The 18,722-nt window shown below is 36.3% G+C and overlaps 1 protein-coding gene across 14 annotated transcripts in view; it reads right to left on the reverse strand.

The window, feature by feature from the left end:
• Positions 1-18,722, reverse strand: part of LOC114931530 (uncharacterized) — an 86,519-nt gene that overhangs the window by 13,230 nt on the left and 54,567 nt on the right. For all 14 annotated transcript variants that reach the window (XR_014924940.1, XR_014924939.1, XR_014924938.1 and 11 more), the window contains 4 exons: positions 18,402-18,643; positions 18,068-18,119; positions 17,450-17,677; positions 492-15,617 (listed from right to left, as the gene is read on the reverse strand). Coding sequence is in view for 5 of the 14 variants with exons in the window: in XM_085483831.1 (XP_085339957.1) it covers positions 492-15,617; positions 17,450-17,677; positions 18,068-18,119; positions 18,402-18,643 (15,648 nt within the window). In the remaining 9 variants the exon portion in view is untranslated. The remainder of the gene's footprint in view (positions 1-491; positions 15,618-17,449; positions 17,678-18,067; positions 18,120-18,401; positions 18,644-18,722) is intronic.

Consider the following 18,722-nt stretch of genomic DNA (forward strand, 5'->3'; position numbering starts at 1 on the left):
CCTCTCGATGTCTCTTTGAATCTTCATATTATAACAAGCGTGTTCCTGACTTAAATTTTAAATATAGAATTATAATTATATTTCATTTGTGTAAAATTAATTCTGATTAACAATATACCCATTTCATATACATGGAAACAAACAAATTCAAAACAATACGCAGAAAATTATAACAGGAACAAGCGATAGTATGAATGTTTTAAATATTGTCGATCGTCTCTACAAGTCATAAAACAACGGAATTAGTGGACTAAAAATGACTGAGATTAGAGTGTTAGATTTCATTAATGAATGACGAAGTGCATGAATATATCTTTCTTTTTTCTCTCTGATGTCACGAGAATAACTAGTAAAACTGAAGTTACAGAGAAGCGTCAACTTAATCATTAATCATGTTACACACAGCTGGTATATGTAATATATATAATATATAGATATATATTTATATATATATATATATGGATATATAACGCAAGATTATTGCAAGATACCTTCGGTTCTACTGTCAGTGAACTCGGCGAGTGAACCGGGTGGTGGTGGAGTTGTTCGCACAGACTTTGTCACGACTGTGGTGACGGAGTGCCGTGTACGAGGTTCGGGGTGCTCTATCGTAGTTACTGTCTCTACTACTCTACATAAACCTGAATCGTCTGACAGCGTAACAATCTCGTCAGCTGTCGTTTCCTTGTTTGGACTAATCTTTTGTGGAATGCGAGATATTTTTTTATCCCTAACTGTTTCAGTTAAATGCTCAACATCGTCTAACATCTCCGATTTGCCAATTATCTCAGAACTATGTCGTATAACTACCTCCTGACCACGCTCATTTATGGGCTTAGATCCTACTTTATCACCGACTTTTCTTGTTTCAGTCACTAACATTCTTTTTACTTTACCCGTTTCTTTAGAAACAGACGAACCTACATCTGGTGACGCGCTTTTCATATCACGTGACGATTTAGACACCTTTTGAACAATCTTCTTCTTTGATGTATCTTTGATAGCACTGACAGATTTGTCCTTTGCATCAGTTAACAATTTAGCGGATTTATCTTTCGATTGAGCGTCGTTCTTAGCCCGTACTTCTTCAGCAACTGCTTCCTGTTTGGTTTCTTCCAAGAATTCCTTCATGTCATCTGTTACTTCTTCTACCGCGTGTTTGGCACTCTTTGCCATGCCCGATAGAAAACCACCAGCTTTCTGCTTAGCTTTTTTAACTTCTTTCGCGGTTTTGTCCTTGGCGATATCCGTAGAATCAGCGCTCGCGCCGGTTATTGATTTTCTCTTGACTGCTTGTGTATCTTCTTTCGCTTCGTTCGCAACTACGTCTTTGGCACGTTTAATTTTTTGTGTCGCATCATGGCTAGTAGATTTAATTTTTTCACCGGCCTGCGATACACTTTGTTTTACTTTATCTCCTGCCGTTCTTACAGTAGAAATTGTTTTGTCCTTTGCACCTTTTATACTCGAAAGACTCTTCTCCTTGGTATCTTTCGCACCCTTTACAGTTTTTTCTGTGGCAACCTTAACCTCGTCAGCAGCTTTGTCCTCCTGTTCAAGCTTCTTCAATCTCGCTGTCGCTGCCTCTTTAACAAGCGCTTCATCGGCGGCTGCTTCTTGCTTCGTTGATTCCAAAAAGTCCTTTACATCATCGGAAACATCTTTTCCTGTATGTTTTGCACTCTGAATAACTCCAGACAAAAAACCTGAACCTGAATCTTTCTCTTTTGCTTTTTTAGTATCTTTTGCTAGCTTTTCTTTAGTTGATTTGGTTTTTTCCGTAACACCATCGGCACTAGTTACTAACTTATTCTTCACGGTTTTTATATCTTTCTTCGTTTCTTTACTGACACTTTGCTTGATATCTTTTACATCATGTGCAACATTTATGGCTTTGGATTCTATTTTACCACCACCTTTTTTCGTTTCACTTACTTTTTTATCAACAACAGTTTTTGTCGTCTTTACTACTTGACTTACTTCCTCGGAAATTTTATCTTTAACATTTTTGTCTTTAATCGTTATGTCTCTCGTAATACTTTTAGTGCTGTCGACTGAAATTTTTGTATATTCCGTATCCGTCAATCCAATTGTTTCTGCTTCTTTAGCACGAGCTTCCTCTAATTCAGCTTCGTGCTTCGTTTCATCCAAAAATTCTTTAACGTCATCCCTCGCGTTTTCAACAGCATATTTTGCACTTTTAACAATTCCGGATAGAAAACCAGATCCCTTTTCCTTAATTTTTTTCGTTTCATTAATTGTCTTGTCTTTTGCAGTTTCAGCATCGTCTGCTAAAATTCCAACATCCACTGTCAACTTTTCTTTCAATAATTTTGCATCCTCTTTCACTTCTTGAACTGCTGTATCTTTAATGTTTGTAACGTTTTGAGCAACATCTGCTGTAGTAGTTTTTATTTTATCGTCAATTTTCTTCGTTCCTGTTGTTATCTTCTCATCGGCTGCATTTATGGTTTCGATAGCTTGTTGAGTATCTTTAGAAACTTTCTCGACAATTTTATCTTCTTTTACTGTAGAAACTATTTTGTCTATTGTGTCTTTTGTATGAGTGACAGTTTTGTCTTCACCACTTTGAACTGTTTTTATAACAGTGTCTTTTTTATCTTTCAAATCTTTGAGACCAGCAGCAGCTTCTTTTTTAATATGCTCTTGTTCCAATGCAGCATCCTTTTTAGTTTCATGTAAAAATTCTTTCACATCGTCAGCTGCATCCTCTACAGCGTGCTTCGTCCCTTTAAATATCCCGGAGAAGAAACCACCTGTTTTGTCTTTGGCTTTCTTCAATTCTTTTGACGTTTTATCCTTGGCTTTGTCTGCAGTTTCTGTAACAGCATCAGCGGTTGCTGCTAATTTGTCTTTTACCAATTTTTTATCTTCCTCCACTTCTTTAATTGTTGCATCTTTAGTATCTTTAACACCTTGAACACCATCGGCCACAGCTGATTCTACTTTCTCACTTATCTTTTTTGTTTCCGTAGTGATTTTCTCACCAGCTGCTTTCGTACTATCGGCAACTCTCTGAGTGTCTTTCGAAATTTCAGCTACAATTTTATCTTTTTTATCTTTGACAGCGGAAACAGCCTTATCCTTTGCGTGTTTCACATCGGCAGCTACTTGGTCTGCAGTCTCGTGAACTTCAAATACGATAGCATCCTTTTTATCTTTTAAATCCTTCACAGCTGTTACAGCTCCCTCTTTAGCATGTTCTTTTTCTAATGTAGCTTCCTTTTTCGTTTCTTCGAAAAAGTCTTTCATATCGTCAGATGCATCTTCTACAGCGTGTTTAGCTCCTTTAAATATGCCGGAGAAGAAACCACCAGTTTTGTCTTTGACCTTCTTTGCTTCTTTTACCGTTTTTTCCTTGGCTTTATCAGTAGTTTCTGCAACAGCATCAGCGGCTGCTGCTAATTCGTCTTTTACCAATTTCATATCTCCTTGTACTTCCTTCGTCGTTGCATCTTTAGTATCTTTAACATCCTGCACAACATCGGCCATGGATGATTCTATTTTCTCACTTAACTTCTTTGTTTCTGTCGTGATTTTTTCACCAGCTGCTTTCGTACTAACGGCCACTTTCTGAGCATCTTTCGTAGTTTCTTCTACAATTTTATCTTTTTTATCTTTGACAGCAGAAGCAGCTTTATCCTTTGCGTCTTTCACATCAGTAACTACTTGATCTACAGTCTCGTGAACTTCAGATACTATAGCATCTTTTTTATTTTTCAAATCTTTCACAGTTGCGGTGGCTTTCTCCTTAACATGTTCTTCTTCTAATGCAGCTTCCTTTTTCGTTTCTTCCAAAAATTCTTTTACGTCGTCAGCTGCATCTCCTACAGCGTGCATCGCCCCTTTAAAAATTCCGGAAAAGAAACCACTAGTTTTCTCTTTGGCCTTCTTTGCTTCTTTTGCCGTTTTTTCCTTAGCCTTATCTGGAGTTTCCGCGATAGCATCAGCGGTTGCTGCTAATTTGTCTTTTACCAATGTTGTATCTTCTTTCACTTCTTTAATCGTTGCATCTGTAGTATCTTTAACACCTTGAACAACATCGGCCACAGCTAATTCTACTTTTTCACCTATCTTTTTCGTTTTAGTTGTGATTATCTCACCAGCTGCTTTCGTACTATCAGCAGCTTTCCGAGCATCTTCCGAAATTTCAGTTACAATTGTATCTTTTTTTTCTTTAACAACGGAAACAGCCTTATCCTTTGTGTCTTTCACATCGGCAGCTGTTTGGTCTGCAGTCTCGTGAACTTCTGATACAATAGCATCCTTTTTATCTTTTAAATCTTTTACAGTTGTTGCAGCTCCCTCTTTAGCATGTTCTTTTTCTAATGCAGCGTCCTTTTTTGTCTGATCCAAAAATTCTTTTACGTCGTCAGCTGCATCTTCTACAGAATGCTTTGCCCCTTTAAATATTCCGGAGAAGAAACCACTTGTTTTATCTTTGGTTTTCTTTGCTTCTTTTGACGCTTTATCCTTAGCTTTATCAGTAGTTTCTGCGACAACACCAACGGCTGCTGCTAATTTGTCTTTTACCAATGTTGTATCTTCTTTCACTTCCTTAACCGTTGCATCTTTAGTATCTTCAACATCCTGAACAACATCGGCCACAGCTGATTCTACTTTTTCATTTATCTTCTTCGTTTCCGTTGTGATTTTTTCACCAACTGCTTTCGTGCTATCGGCCACTTTCTGAGCATCTTTCGAAACTTCTACAATTTTATCTTTGACAGCAGAAACAGCCTTATCTTTTGCATCTTTCACATCGGCAGCTACTTGGTCTGCAGTCTCGTGAACTTCAGATACGATAGCATCCTTTTTATCTTTCAAATTTTTCACAGTTGCGGCAGCTTTCTCTTTAGCATGCTCTTCTTCTAATGTAGCTTCCTTTTTTGTTTCATCCAAAAATTCTTTAACGTCATCAGCTGCATCTTCTACAGCGTGCTTCGCTCCTTTAAATATTCCGGCAAAGAAACCACCAGTTTTCTCTTTGGCTTTTTCCGCTTCTTTTGCTGTTTTTTCTTTAGATTTATCTGCAGTATTTGCAACAGCATCAGCAGCTGCTGCTAAATTGTCTTTTACCAATTTTGTATCCTCTTTCACTTCTTTAATGGTTGCCGCCTTAGTATCTTTAACATCTGGGACAACATCGTTCAAAATTAATTCTACTTTCTCACCTAACTTTGTCGTTTCCGTTGTGATTTTTTCACCATCTGTTTTCATACTATCAGTAACTTTCCGAGTATCTTGAGAAATTTTTTCTACAATTATTTCTCTTTTATCTTTCACTACGGAATCAGCTTTATCCTTTTCATCTTTCACATCAGCAGCTGCTTGATCAACGATCTCGTGAATTTCAGATATGATAGCATCCTTTTTATCTTGTAAATCCTTCACAGCTGTTGCGGTTTCCCCTTTAGCATGTTCTCTTTCTAATGCAGCTTCCTTTTTCGTTTCTTCCAGAAAGTCTTTTACGTCATCAGATGCATCTTCTACAGCGTGCTTTGCTCCTTTAAATATGCCGGAGAAGAAACCACCTGTTTTGTCTTTGGTCTTTTTCGCTTCTTTTACCGTTTTTTCCTTGGCTTTATCAGCAGTTTCTGCGACAGCATCAGCGACTGCTGCTAATTCGTCTTTTACCAATTTCATATCTCCTTGTACTTCCTTCGTCGTTGCATCTTTAGTATCTTTAACATCCTGCACAACATCGACCATGGCTGATTCTATTTTCTTACTAAACTTCTTTGTTTCTGTCGTAATTTTTTCACCAACTGCTTTCGTACTATCGGCCACTTTCTGAGCATCTTTCGTAGTTTCTTCTACAATTTTATTTTTTTTATCTTTGACAGCGATAGCAGCTTTATCTTTTGCGTCTTTCACATCAGTAACTACTTGATCTGCAGTCTCGTAAACTTCAGATACGATAGCATCTTTTTTATCTTTCAAATCTTTCACAGTTGCGGTGGCTTTCTCCTTAACATGTTCTTCTTCTAATGCAGCTTCCTTTTTCGTTTCTTCCAAAAATTCTTTTACGTCGTCAGCTGCATCTCCTACAGCGTGCTTCGCCCCTTTAAATATTCCGGAAAAGAAACCACTAGTTTTCTCTTTGGCCTTCTTCGTTTCTTTTGTCGTTTTTTCTTTAGCCTTATCTGCAGTTTCCGCGATAGCATCAACGGTTGCTGCTAATTTGTCTTTTACCAATGTTGTATCTTCTTTTACTTCTTTATTCGTTGCATCTGTAGTATCTTCAACACCTTGAACAACATCGGCCACAGCTAATTCTACTTTTTTATCTATCTTTTTCGTTTCAGTTGTGATTATCTCACCAGCTGCTTTCGTACTATCAGCAGCTTTCCGAGCATCTTCCGAAATTTTAGTTACAATTGTATCTTTTTTTTCTTTAACAGCGGAAACAGCCTTATCCTTTGTGTCTTTCACATCGGCAGCTATTTGGTCTGCAGTCTCGTGAACTTCTGATACAATAGCATCCTTTTTATCTTTTAAATCTTTTGCAGCTGTTGCAGCTCTCTCTTTAGCATGTTCTTTTTCTAATGCAGCTTCCTTTTTTGTCTGATCCAAAAATTCTTTTACGTCGTCAGCTGCATCTTCTGCAGAATGCTTTGACCCTTTAAATATTCCGGAGAAGAAACCACTTGTTTTATCTTTGGTTTTCTTTGCTTCTTTTGACACTTTATCCTTAGCTTTATCAGTAGTTTCTGCGACAACACCAACGGCTGCTGCTAATTTGTCTTTTACCAATTTTGTATCTTCTTTCACTTCTTTAACCGTTGCATCTTTAGTATCTTCAACATCCTGGACAACATCGGCCACAGCTGATTCTACTTTTTCACCTATCTTTTTCGTTTCAGTTGTGATTATCTCACCAGCTGCTTTCGTACTATCAGCAGCTTTCCGAGCATCTTCCGAAATTTCAGTTACAATTGTATCTTTTTTTTCTTTAACAACGGAAACAGCCTTATCCTTTGTGTCTTTCACCTCGGCAGCTATTTGGTCTGCAGTCTCGTGAACTTCTGATACAATAGCATCCTTTTTATCTTTTAAATCTTTTGCAGCTGTTGCAGCTCTCTCTTTAGCATGTTCTTTTTCTAATGCAGCTTCCTTTTTTGTCTGATCCAAAAATTCTTTTACGTCGTCAGTTGCATCTTCTACAGAATGCTTTGACCCTTTAAATATTCCGGAAAAGAAACCACTTGTTTTCTCTTTGATTTTCTTCGCTTCTTTTGCCGTTTTTTCTTTAGCCTTATCTGCAGTTTCCACGATAGCATCAGCGGTTGCTGCTAATTTGTCTTTTACCAATGTTGTATCTTCTTTCACTTCTTTAATCGTTGCATCTGTAGTATCTTTAACACCTTGAACAACATCGGCCACAGCTAATTCTACTTTTTCACCTATCTTTTTCGTTTCAGTTGTGATTATCTCACCAGCTGCTTTCGTACTATCAGCAGCTTTCCGAGCATCTTCCGAAATTTCAGTTACAATTGTATCTTTTTTTTCTTTAACAACGGAAACAGCCTTATCCTTTGTGTCTTTCACCTCGGCAGCTATTTGGTCTGCAGTCTCGTGAACTTCTGATACAATAGCATCCTTTTTATCTTTTAAATCTTTTACAGTTGTTGCAGCTCCCTCTTTAGCATGTTCTTTTTCTAATGCAGCGTCCTTTTTTGTCTGATCCAAAAATTCTTTTACGTCGTCAGCTGCATCTTCTACAGAATGCTTTGCCCCTTTAAATATTCCGGAGAAGAAACCACTTGTTTTATCTTTGGTTTTCTTTGCTTCTTTTGACGCTTTATCCTTAGCTTTATCAGTAGTTTCTGCGACAACACCAACGGCTGCTGCTAATTTGTCTTTTACCAATTTTGTATCTTCTTTCACTTCTTTAACCGTTGCATCTTTAGTATCTTCAACATCCTGGACAACATCGGCCACAGCTGATTCTACTTTTTCACCTATCTTTTTCGTTTCAGTTGTGATTATCTCACCAGCTGCTTTCGTACTATCAGCAGCTTTTCGAGCATCTTCCGAAATTTCAGTTACAATTGTATCTTTTTTTTCTTTAACAACGGAAACAGCCTTATCTTTTGCATCTTTCACACCGGCAGCTACTTGCTCTGCAGTCTCGTGAACTTCAGATACGATAGCATTTTTTTTATCTTTCAAATTTTTCACAGTTGCGGCAGCTTTCTCTTTAGCATGCTCTTCTTCTAATGTAGCTTCCTTTTTTGTTTCATCCAAAAATTCTTTAACGTCATCAGCTGCATCTTCTACAGCGTGCTTCGCTCCTTTAAATATCCCGGAGAAGAAACCACCAGTTTTCTCTTTGGCTTTTTTCGCTTCTTTTGCTGTTTTTTCTTTAGCTTTATCTGCAGTTTCTGCGACAGTATCAGCAACTGCTGCTAATTTGTCTTTTACCAATTTTTTATCTTCTTTCACTTCCTTAATCGCAGCATCTTTAGTATCTTTTACGTCCTTAACAACATCAGGCACAGCTGATTCTACTTTCTCACCTATCTTTTGCGTTTCCGTTCTGATCTCATCAGATGCTTTCGTACTAACGACAACTTTCCCAGTATCTTTCGAAACTTCTTTCACAATTTCATCTTTTTTATCTTTAACAGCCGAAACGATGTTATCCTCTGTATCTTTTACATCAGCAGCTACTTGTTCTGCAGTCTCGTGAACTTCAAATACGATAGTATCTTTTTTATCTTTTATATCCTTTATAGTTGTTGCGGCGTTCTCTTTATGCTCCTTTTCTAATGTAGCTTCTTTTCTCGTCTCATCCAAAAATTCTTTTGCGTCGTCAGTTACATCTTCTACGGCGTGCTTCGCCCCTTTAAATATTCCGGAGAAGAAACCACCAGTTTTCTCTTTGACTTTTTTCGCTTCTTTTGCTGTTTTATCTTTAGCTTTATCTGTTGTTTCTGCGACAGTATCAACTGCTGCTGTTAATTTGTCTTTTGCTAATTTTGTATCTTGTTTCATTTCTTTAATTGTTGCATCCTTAGTATCTTTAACATCCTGAACAACATCGGTCACAGCTGATTCTATTTTCTCGCCTATCTTTTTCGTTTCCATTGTGATTTTCTCATCAGTTGCTTTTGTACTATCGGCAACTTTCCGAGCATCTTGAGAAACGTCTTCAACAATTTTTTCTTTTTTATTTTTAACATCGGAAATTACTTCATTCTTTGCGTCTCTCACATCGGTAGCAACTTGCTCTGCGGTCTCATAAACTGTAGACTGGATAGCATCTTTTGTATCTACCAAGTTTTTTATTGCTGCGGCGGCTTTCTCTTTAGCATGTTCTTCTTCTGATGCAGCTTCTTCTTTCGTTTCATCTAGAAAATCTTTTACATCGTCAGCTGTATCTTCCACAGTATGTTTTGCCCCTTTAAATATTCCGGAGAAGAAACCACTAGTTTTGTCTTTGACTTTTTTTGCTTCTTTCTTCATTTTATCTTTAGCTTTATCTGCAGTTTCTGTGACAGCATCCGCGGTTGCTCCTAATTTTTCTTTTCCCAATTTAGTATCTTCTTTTGCTTCTTCAATTATTGTATCTTTAATGATTGTAACATCCTGAGCAACATCCGAAACAGTTGTTTTTACTTTATCACTAGTTGCTTCTGTAGTATCAACAATTTTTTGAACATCTTTTGAAATTTCTTCTACTATTTTATCCTTCTTATCTTGCACATCTAAAGTTAATTTATCTTTGGCGATTGTAGCATCGGTTGCAGTTTCCTCCATTGTCGCTTGCATTTCAAGAACGATAGTATCCTTTTTATCTTTCAAACCTTTTATAGTTGTAGCGGCTTTTTCTTTAGCATGCTCTTTTTCTATCAGAGCTTCTTTTTTCGTTTCATCCAAGAACTCTTTTACGTCATCAGTTGTATCTTCTAAAGAGTGTTTTGAACTTTTAAATATACCGGAGAAGAAACCACCTGTTTTTTCTTTTACTTTCTTTGCTTCTTTTGTCGTTTTATCTTTAACTTTTTCTACAGTTTCTGTAGCAGCATCCGCGACTGTTTCTAATTTGTCTTTTATGAACTTTACATCTTCTTTTATTTCTTTAATAGTTGTCTCTTTAATATCTTTAACATCCTGAGTAACATCTGCGATGGGTGTTTCTACTTTTGTACTAACTGGTTTTGCTGTGTCGACAATTTTTTGAGCATCTTCAGAAATTTCTTCCATAATTTCAGTTTTCTTATCTGTAACAGCTGAAACTGATTTATCTATTACGTCTTTAGTATCAGCTACAGCTTGTTCTACAGTTCCTTGAATTTCAGAGATTACAACGTCTTTATCTTTCAATTCTTTTGCAGTTGTTGCGGCTTTCTCTTTAGCACGCTCTTTTTCCAATACAGCTTCCTTTTTCGTTTCATCCAAAAATTCTTTTACATCGTCAGTTGCATCTTCTACAGCGTGTTTAGCACCTTTAAATATTCCAGAGAGGAAACCACCTGTTTTTTCTTTGGCTTTTTTGACTTCTTTCGTCGTTTTTTCCTTGGCTTTATCTGCAGTTTCTGCGACAGCATCAGCTGCGGTTGCCAATTTTTCTTTTGATAATTTAGTATCTTCTTTCACTTCCTTAATCGTTGCATTTTCAGTGTCTTTGACATCCTTAATGATATCAGCCACGGTTGTTTCTATTTTCTCACCAACTGCTTTTGTAGTATCGACTTTATAAGCATCTTTAGAAATTTCTTCTACAATTTTATCTTTTTCATCTTTAGCAGTAGAAACTGCTTCATCCTTTGCATCTTTGGCATCGACTGCAGCTTGTTCCACTTTCTTTTGAACTTCAGAAATGGGAGCATCTTTTTTATCTGTTAAATCTTTTACAGTTGTCGCCATTTTCTCTTTAACATGTTCTTCTTCCAATACAGCTTCCTTTTTTGTTTCATCCAAATATTCTTTTATGTCGTCAGTTGCATCTTCTACAGCGTGTTTTGCACTTTTAAATATTCCAGAGAAAAAACCACCTGTTTTCTCTTTGGCCTTTTTCGCTTCTTTTACCGTTTTTTCCTTAGCTTTATCTGCAGTTTCTGTGACTGTATCAGCAGTTGCCGCTAATTTGTCTTTCACTAATTTTATATCTTCTTTCATTTCTTTAATTTTAGCATCTTTAGTATCTTTGACATTCTCAGCAACATCAGTCACGGTTGATTTTACTTTCTCTTCAGCTGCTTTCGCTGCATCGCCAACTTTATGTGCATCTTTAGAAATATCTTCCATAATTTTATCTTTCTTTTGTTTAACAGCTGAAACGGATTTATCTTTTACGTCTCTAGCATCGGCTGCAGCTTGCTCCATAGTTTCTCTAACTTTAGAAATGACAATATCCTCTTTACCTTTCAAATCTTTCACAGTTGCGGCGGCTGTTTCCTTAGTATGCTCTTCTTCTAATTCAGCTTCCTTTTTCGTTTCATCCAAAAATTCTTTCACATCGTCAGTCGCATCTTCTACAGCGTGCTTAGCACCTTTAAATATTCCGGAGAGGAAACCACCTGTTTTTTCTTTGGCTTTCTTGACTTCTTTCGTCGTTTTTTCCTTGGCTTTATCTGCAATTTCTACGACAACATCAGCGGCGGCTGCTAATTTTTCTTTTGACAATTTAGTATCTTCTTTAACTTCCTTAATCGTTGCATCTTTAGTGTCTTTGACATCTTGAATAATATCAGCCACGGTTATTTCTACTTTCTCATCAACTGCTTTCGTAATATCGGCTACTTTCTGAGCATCTTTAGAAATTTCTTTTACAATTGTATCTTTTTTATCTTTAGTAGTAGAAACTGCTTTATCTTTTGCATCTTTAGCATTGACTGTAGCTTGTTCCACTTGCTTTTGTATTTCAGAAATGGCATCATTCTTTTCATCTGTTAAATCTTTTACAGTTGTCGCCATTTTCTCTTTAACATGTTCTTCTTCCAATACAGCTTCCTTTTTCGTTTCATCCAAATATTCTTTTACGTCGTCAGTTGCATCTTCTACAGTGTGTTTTGCGCTTTTAAATATTCCAGAGAAGAAACCACTTGTTTTGTCTTTGGCTTTTTTCGCTTCTTTTGTCGTTTTATCCTTAACTTTATTTGCCGTTTCTGTGACAGCATCAGCGGTGGCTGCTAATTTGTCTTTTGTCAATTTTGTATCTTCTTTCGCTTCTTTAATAGTTGCTTCTTTAGGTTCTTTAATATCCTGAGTAATATCAACTATGGTTGATTCTACTTTCTCATCTATTTTTTTCGCTTCTGTTGTGACTTTTTCACCAATTGCTTTCGCACTATCAACCAATTTCTTAGCATCTTTAGAGACTTCTTCTACAATATTATCTTTCTTATCTTGAACAGCAGAAATTGCTTTAGCTTTTGCATCTTTAGCATCGTCTGCAGTTTGTTCCACAGTTTCTTGAACTTCAGAGATGATAACATCCTTCTTATCTTTCAAATCTTTTACAATTGTTGCCGTTTTTTCTTTAGCATATTCTTCTTCTAATGCAGCTTCCTTTTTCGTTTCATCCAAAAATTCTTTCACATCATCAGTTGCGTCTTCTACAGCATGTTTTGCACCTTTAAATATTCCAGAGAGGAAACCACCTGTTTTTTCTTTAGCTTTTTTCATTTCTTTCGTCGTTTTATCCTTAACTTTTTCTGTAGTTTCTGCAGCAACATCCGCGGCTGTTTCTAATTTGTCTTTTACCAATTTTGTATCTTCTTTCACTTCTTTAATTGTAGCATCTTTAGTATCTTTGATATTTTCAGCAATATCAGCCACGGTTGATTCTACTTTCTCTTCAACTGCTTTCGCTGTATCGACAACTTTCTGTACATCTTTCGAAACTTCTACAATTTTATCTATCTTATCTTTTACATCTGAAACTGCTTCCTCTAAGGCAGCTTCTTTCTTCGTATCGTCTAAGAATTCCTTGACATCGGTGGATACTTCTTCCACAGAATGTTTCGCGCCTTTGAATATTCCTGAAAAGAATCCTTTCTCTTTTGCTTTCTTAGTTTCCTTGATTGTTTTATCTTTTATAGCTTCAGCACTATCGATGATATCATGTGTTTTCTCTTCTATTTTTTTGTCAATCGAATCTTTATCCTTTTTGGCAGTTTTACCAACATTTTCTACAGCAGTTACAATGTGTTCTTCACCTTTTTTCACATCTGTAATCAATTTATCACCTTCATCTCTCGTTTCAGTTGTGACTTTATGTTTTAGATGTTCTGTTTCTGGCAATTCACCTGTGATATTTGCTACATTTCGAGAATCCTCTAAGAAATTTGCTGTTACTTCTCGCAATTCCTCGAGGCCACTGTCCGGCAACTCGAGCGATGGAGTCTTTTCTTTAGATCTACTCCTAGATCTACTCCTTGCTTGTTTTGGGCTTCTAAATATACTGAAAATACCGCTGGTCTTATCTTTTTCAATAATATCATCTTCGTGAATGATAGATTTCTTAATTTCTACATAATCAATGGGTGGAGTTTTTGTAACTGCTTCTGATATTTCTCCAGCCGGATGTTGTAGATTCTCTGCCATCTGTTTCGTGTCTTCCAGAAGTTTTGCCGTTGCCAATCGAATTTCCTCATCTCCGCTATCAAAAGAAGTATCCTTCGAAGAGCTCTGTTCTCGGGATCTGCTTCTTTTCTTGCTCTTTAATTTTGGACTTTTAAATATGCCAAAAAAGCCGCTTTTTTCTTTGATGTCATCGATTACTTCTGTCTCCACTTCGGAAATCTTTGGTTTAGATATTTCAGATTTAACTTCTGAAACTAGTTTCTCGGCATCAATTTGTTCTTCTTTTTTATCTTTATCATCTACATCTGTTTTTTCGTTTATTTCTTTGTGAATAATTGTTTTCTCAATCTTCGTCGTAGTTTGGACAACATCGTAAGATTTGCCGATTTTGTCTACGGGAATGTCGACATCGTAAGAAGTAGTCGACACAAAAGTATGTATCTCTTCTTCAGGAATGACTTTTATACCATCGCTTTTATATGCAACTGGTAACACACTAGAATCAGTAATTTTTCGTGTGTCGTCTAAGAGTTTTTCTGTCACGATTTTAACCTCCTCATCGCCGCTGTCGAAAGATGTGTCCTTCAATTTACCAAGTTTCTTCTCCTTAGACTTTGGACTTCTAAAAATACCAAAGAAGCCACCCTTCTCTTTCATTTGGTCTTCTTCCTTTTTATTATCTTTATCATGTGACTGCTCATCTGCTACAGTAATCGTCTTCTCGACTTCTTTACTCGTGACAACCTCAGCTTTTACATCTTTTGTCCCAGCTTTTTCCATATCCTTTTCAATTGTACTACTAGGTACTTCAACAGTCTTAGATGCTTCAGCTTCCTTTTCTTTAATTTGTATTTCTAACAGTTCTTCGTTTTCCTTTGCAAGCGCTGCCAATCTCTTTTTCTCTTTCTTTGCAATTTGCTCTGCACTTTCTTTCGGTTTTTCTACATGAATAACTGGTATGACTGTTCCATCATCATCTTTTTTAGATTTGCTTTTAAATAAACTCGAGAAGAAGCCCGTCTTATCTTTGCTGTCATCGTCGCTCTCAACGGGCTCAACTTTTTTATCTTCTTTTTCTGTTGGTTTAGCAAGACTTTCATAAGGCACATGCATATTCGCGGCAATACGTCTTGAATCATTCAAAAATTCAACAGTAGCCAATCTTATATCAGGCGCTGCAGTAATTTCTGGAAGTTTACTATCAAAAGACGAATCTGTTATTTCGCTAGAAGGATATTCTGGCTGCTGCTCCGAAACTTTCGTTACAATAGTCTTCGGTAATTCTTCATCTCCACTGTCAAAGGACGTATCCTTCGAACCTTTTTTACTTCTCTTTAATTTAGAGCCTTTAAAAATATTCGAAAATATTCCACTGCTTTTATCTTTTGTTTTCTTCGTCTCTTCGTCTGATTTCTCGTCCGTACTGTCTGCCGGATGATGCACATTATAAATATCTTCATAGGCTGATGTTTTCGTGGGTTTTGCAGCAGTATCCTTATCCTTTTCTTTATCTTTTGTTTTATCCTTTTCTTTACTTTTATCCGCCTTTACTTCTGACTTTTTCTGATCAGACCAATCTTCTGTTTTTGAACTTTTTTGAATCAATTTTTCGTCGACTTCCTTGCCCTCCTTAGATTGTTTCTCCTTTTCGCTAACGATATCTTTCTTATCCGGTGAAGTAATTACTGTTTCTTTAGTGGTCGTAGTTTTAGTCGGCGTCTGATCAAACTGTTTTATTATCGTAGTTTTAGTAACTACCGTTCGACTTACTTTTGGATCATCACTAACAGAAACTGTCGTTTTTGAAGTACTAACTTTGGAATCTGGTTTTTCACCGTGATATTGCCTAACCATCGGTGGCTCGACACTAGGAATTTGTTCAGCGACTGATTTAGAAACTATACCTTTCGGCTCGGCGGCCGCTTTATCTAACTGTATGTTATCTAAAGTCTGTCCTACCGCACCCCGCACCTCTTTACTGTCCCGCACATCATCATAAACCACCGACCACCCTTCCTTCGCTAACTTCCCCTTCTCTTTCTCTGCGTCTGCTATTACACCTGTTAATTAAGTATCATATATTTTAGGCACCTGTATACTTGATAAAAAATAAAAGAACACAATTTTATTGTCAATTTCGTCATCATTAGTGTAAGCTGGCTCGCTCTTTGATTGCTTTTTTCATTGAACTGCGGTTAGAGTATTGTAGTGTGGTTTGTGCGTGGAGTGTATGTGCTGTGGAGCAGCCATCTTCTCACTACATCATTATATATAAACGCAAGGCAAGTGCCATTCAAGAAGGAGAAGTAACATTATAATTATTATCAACAATCAATGTATAATCAATTTTTAATTTGAATATTTTTCAATAATTTATTTTCAAAACGTTTCAGTACCTTGCAATTTCGAAATGTGAGAGTGTGCATCTCTCTGAGTTGATTAGTGCTATATTAACTATAAAATAAATGCTGAAAGTTTCAAAATGAAGCTGTTAGAATATAAACGGCAGTAAGTATATATTCAGCTTCGCAAAAACTCTTGATTACTATTTTAAATTAATACAACATTCGATTGCTATTAGTATAATATGACTTAGTAATTTTTAATCTATCAACTATAAACACAAATATGGAATATTTTTTGATGGACAATTATACGACAACGTCTCTTTTCAAATGACAGCTGCTCCGTGCGCGCACACAATTGGGCCACACAACATATTGGCCATTCATGCAACGCCAAATAATTGCAGCGAAACCTTGCTGAAACAAATTAATCCAAAAAGTGTCGCGGAATAGAAGGATATTAATGGGGATGATTAAATGAGATATAAAAATTATATTATATAATATATAAAGAGAGATAAGAGCTGCTTGTATGATATATAGGCAAAATAAAATAATTTGTTATATATTAAAATAAAAGCAAGCTTTTTTCTTTGATAAAATTCCGAAGAGATCCGCATTGGCTTCCAGAACCTGTGAGTGGAAGTAAAAGACGGCATAGAGACATAAGTATATTTAGTGCTCATGTACATTATTTGCACTCTGCAGTTTTTATGTATTATTATATTGAAAATCATATCCAGAATCATTGTGCTATTATAGTAAAAATATTTCAATATTAGCGTTTGCAACGTTTCGCTGAAATAAGATCGTGTGCATATCGTGTTGATTTAATACTTACGTAGCAACGAAAATTTATTTTACGTGAACGATGATAAATCATACGTAAACTTTGAATATTAAAAACAACATTATATCAGCATTTAAATATACTTAGAAATTGCATTATGATCATATAATCTTCTCTCATATAAATTAACATAATCATATTAAATTACCAAATTACATGTGCATTGTGACAATTATATAACAATAGCAGTTATATCATTTCTTAAGTGATAAAATATATAATCAAGAATAAAAAGAAAAATTGATCGTGATATTAATTATTAAGAGAAGACGATAATGATGAACACAAATGCGTACAAAACCATTTGAGAAGAATACAACATGTGTCTCGTGCATCGTTTCAAAATTTTTTTTAAACAAATACATTTCATAACTATGAACACGATATCATCACAGGAAAAGGGTATAAGTATCTCCGATCTAGCGAGTTCTTATAACAAATTCGACAGCAAAACGCAATTTGTCGATAGTTGGTTAATAATCTAAGTCGATCTCTTAGGAGCAAGCGTGCGCCCGCAGCATTAATTCAATCATGCTGCAGAGCTTAATTAAATGCATAATCCTGCATTTGGCGATGTGGTTCCGCTAAAATCGATTAATTGGCTACCGGTTCTGCCAGGAGCAGTAGTAATAGTAGTAGTAAGCACGGCCCCTCAACCCACCATTCATTCCAATCGCGCTTTCAGTCGCTCACTTACCAGAGACTATCTTGTTGGCGTCGGCGATCACTTTCTGACGTTTTATATCCAAATCGTCCAGTTCGTCGCGCGACTTTTTGCTCATCGTGTCGGCTGCGTGACATTTCTGCTCAAGGTAATCAGCCATCATGTCGCCGAGCTCTTTCTCGTCACTCGCATATTTGTCTTTGATGGGGGTCGAGGTTCCGTTGAATACAGTGCCGTTTGTGATTGTGATGTGCTCTTTAGCTGTGAAGTGCAGAAAACGCGTAAACGAGGAGACATGAGGAAGTAACATGAGCTGATGTGAAACGTTGCATGACAAAACATAACGTGGCCACAGTAAAATCGTCGGCAAGCGTTGACTAATACATTTTCTAAGTAAGCACGAATAAAAGTGTTTGCTATTTCCACAATTAATAAGCGCGCGTTGCGACTTGATGTGCATTATTCATTCAAGGATTGTGAGTCGTGACATCATATTTTTATTGCGTTATGTAGTATCATAGAAAAGAATGTGTAATATTCAATTATCTCTGACAAATTCTTTTGAATTTTATATGTATAATATAAAAACGCAATGCAAGAGCGAGTAAGAATAAATGAAATTAATTTTATAAATCTCATCAATGTACTTACGTTTATCGTGCGTGCTTCCAGTGATACTAAGATCCTCGACAGATTCAGAGTCCTAGAATAAGAAGAGAATTGCGCTTTATCTTCGCAATTGTGACTCCCACGCTTATGTGAACGCAGTTATTTAAGTAAATTACTGTTACGTATAAGCGTTCTAACTGTTACAGTATAAACGAACTATTATAAGACGTAAAGTGGATGGATTGTATCTTTCTTAATTGTGCTCATAGCGTTAAAAAGAATAAGACACAGAATAGCATTATTTTTCAATGACGTTTGAACGTGGCATATTTGATCACTTGTAAATTCTTCTTATAAATTTGTATAAAACCCGCACCTTCATTCTATCCGGCTCTTCATAATCAGGATCCATCTTAGGGTCCATAGTTGCATCACGGCGAAGTGATGTGTTTCTCGACGGCCCCAATTCCTCTTTTAATGAATCAAATCCCGGCTGATCCAATCTTACTCTCGCCACAGCTTTTTCAACATCATCAGTTACTAACTCAACATTGAAGATACATTTGTTCACTATGTCTTCTCGTCCAATCTTATTGAGAGCTTTTTCTAATGTATTTCCTGTATACGAATAAAGAACACAATGTGATGTTTCAATCACGATAAGTTAATAAAAACATTTTAATTTATCTTACATTTA

The sequence above is a fragment of the Nylanderia fulva genome, unplaced genomic scaffold (assembly GCF_048542155.1).
Source record: "Nylanderia fulva isolate GAGA-0341 unplaced genomic scaffold, ASM4854215v1 Scaffold27, whole genome shotgun sequence".
NCBI lineage: Eukaryota > Metazoa > Arthropoda > Insecta > Hymenoptera > Formicidae > Nylanderia > Nylanderia fulva.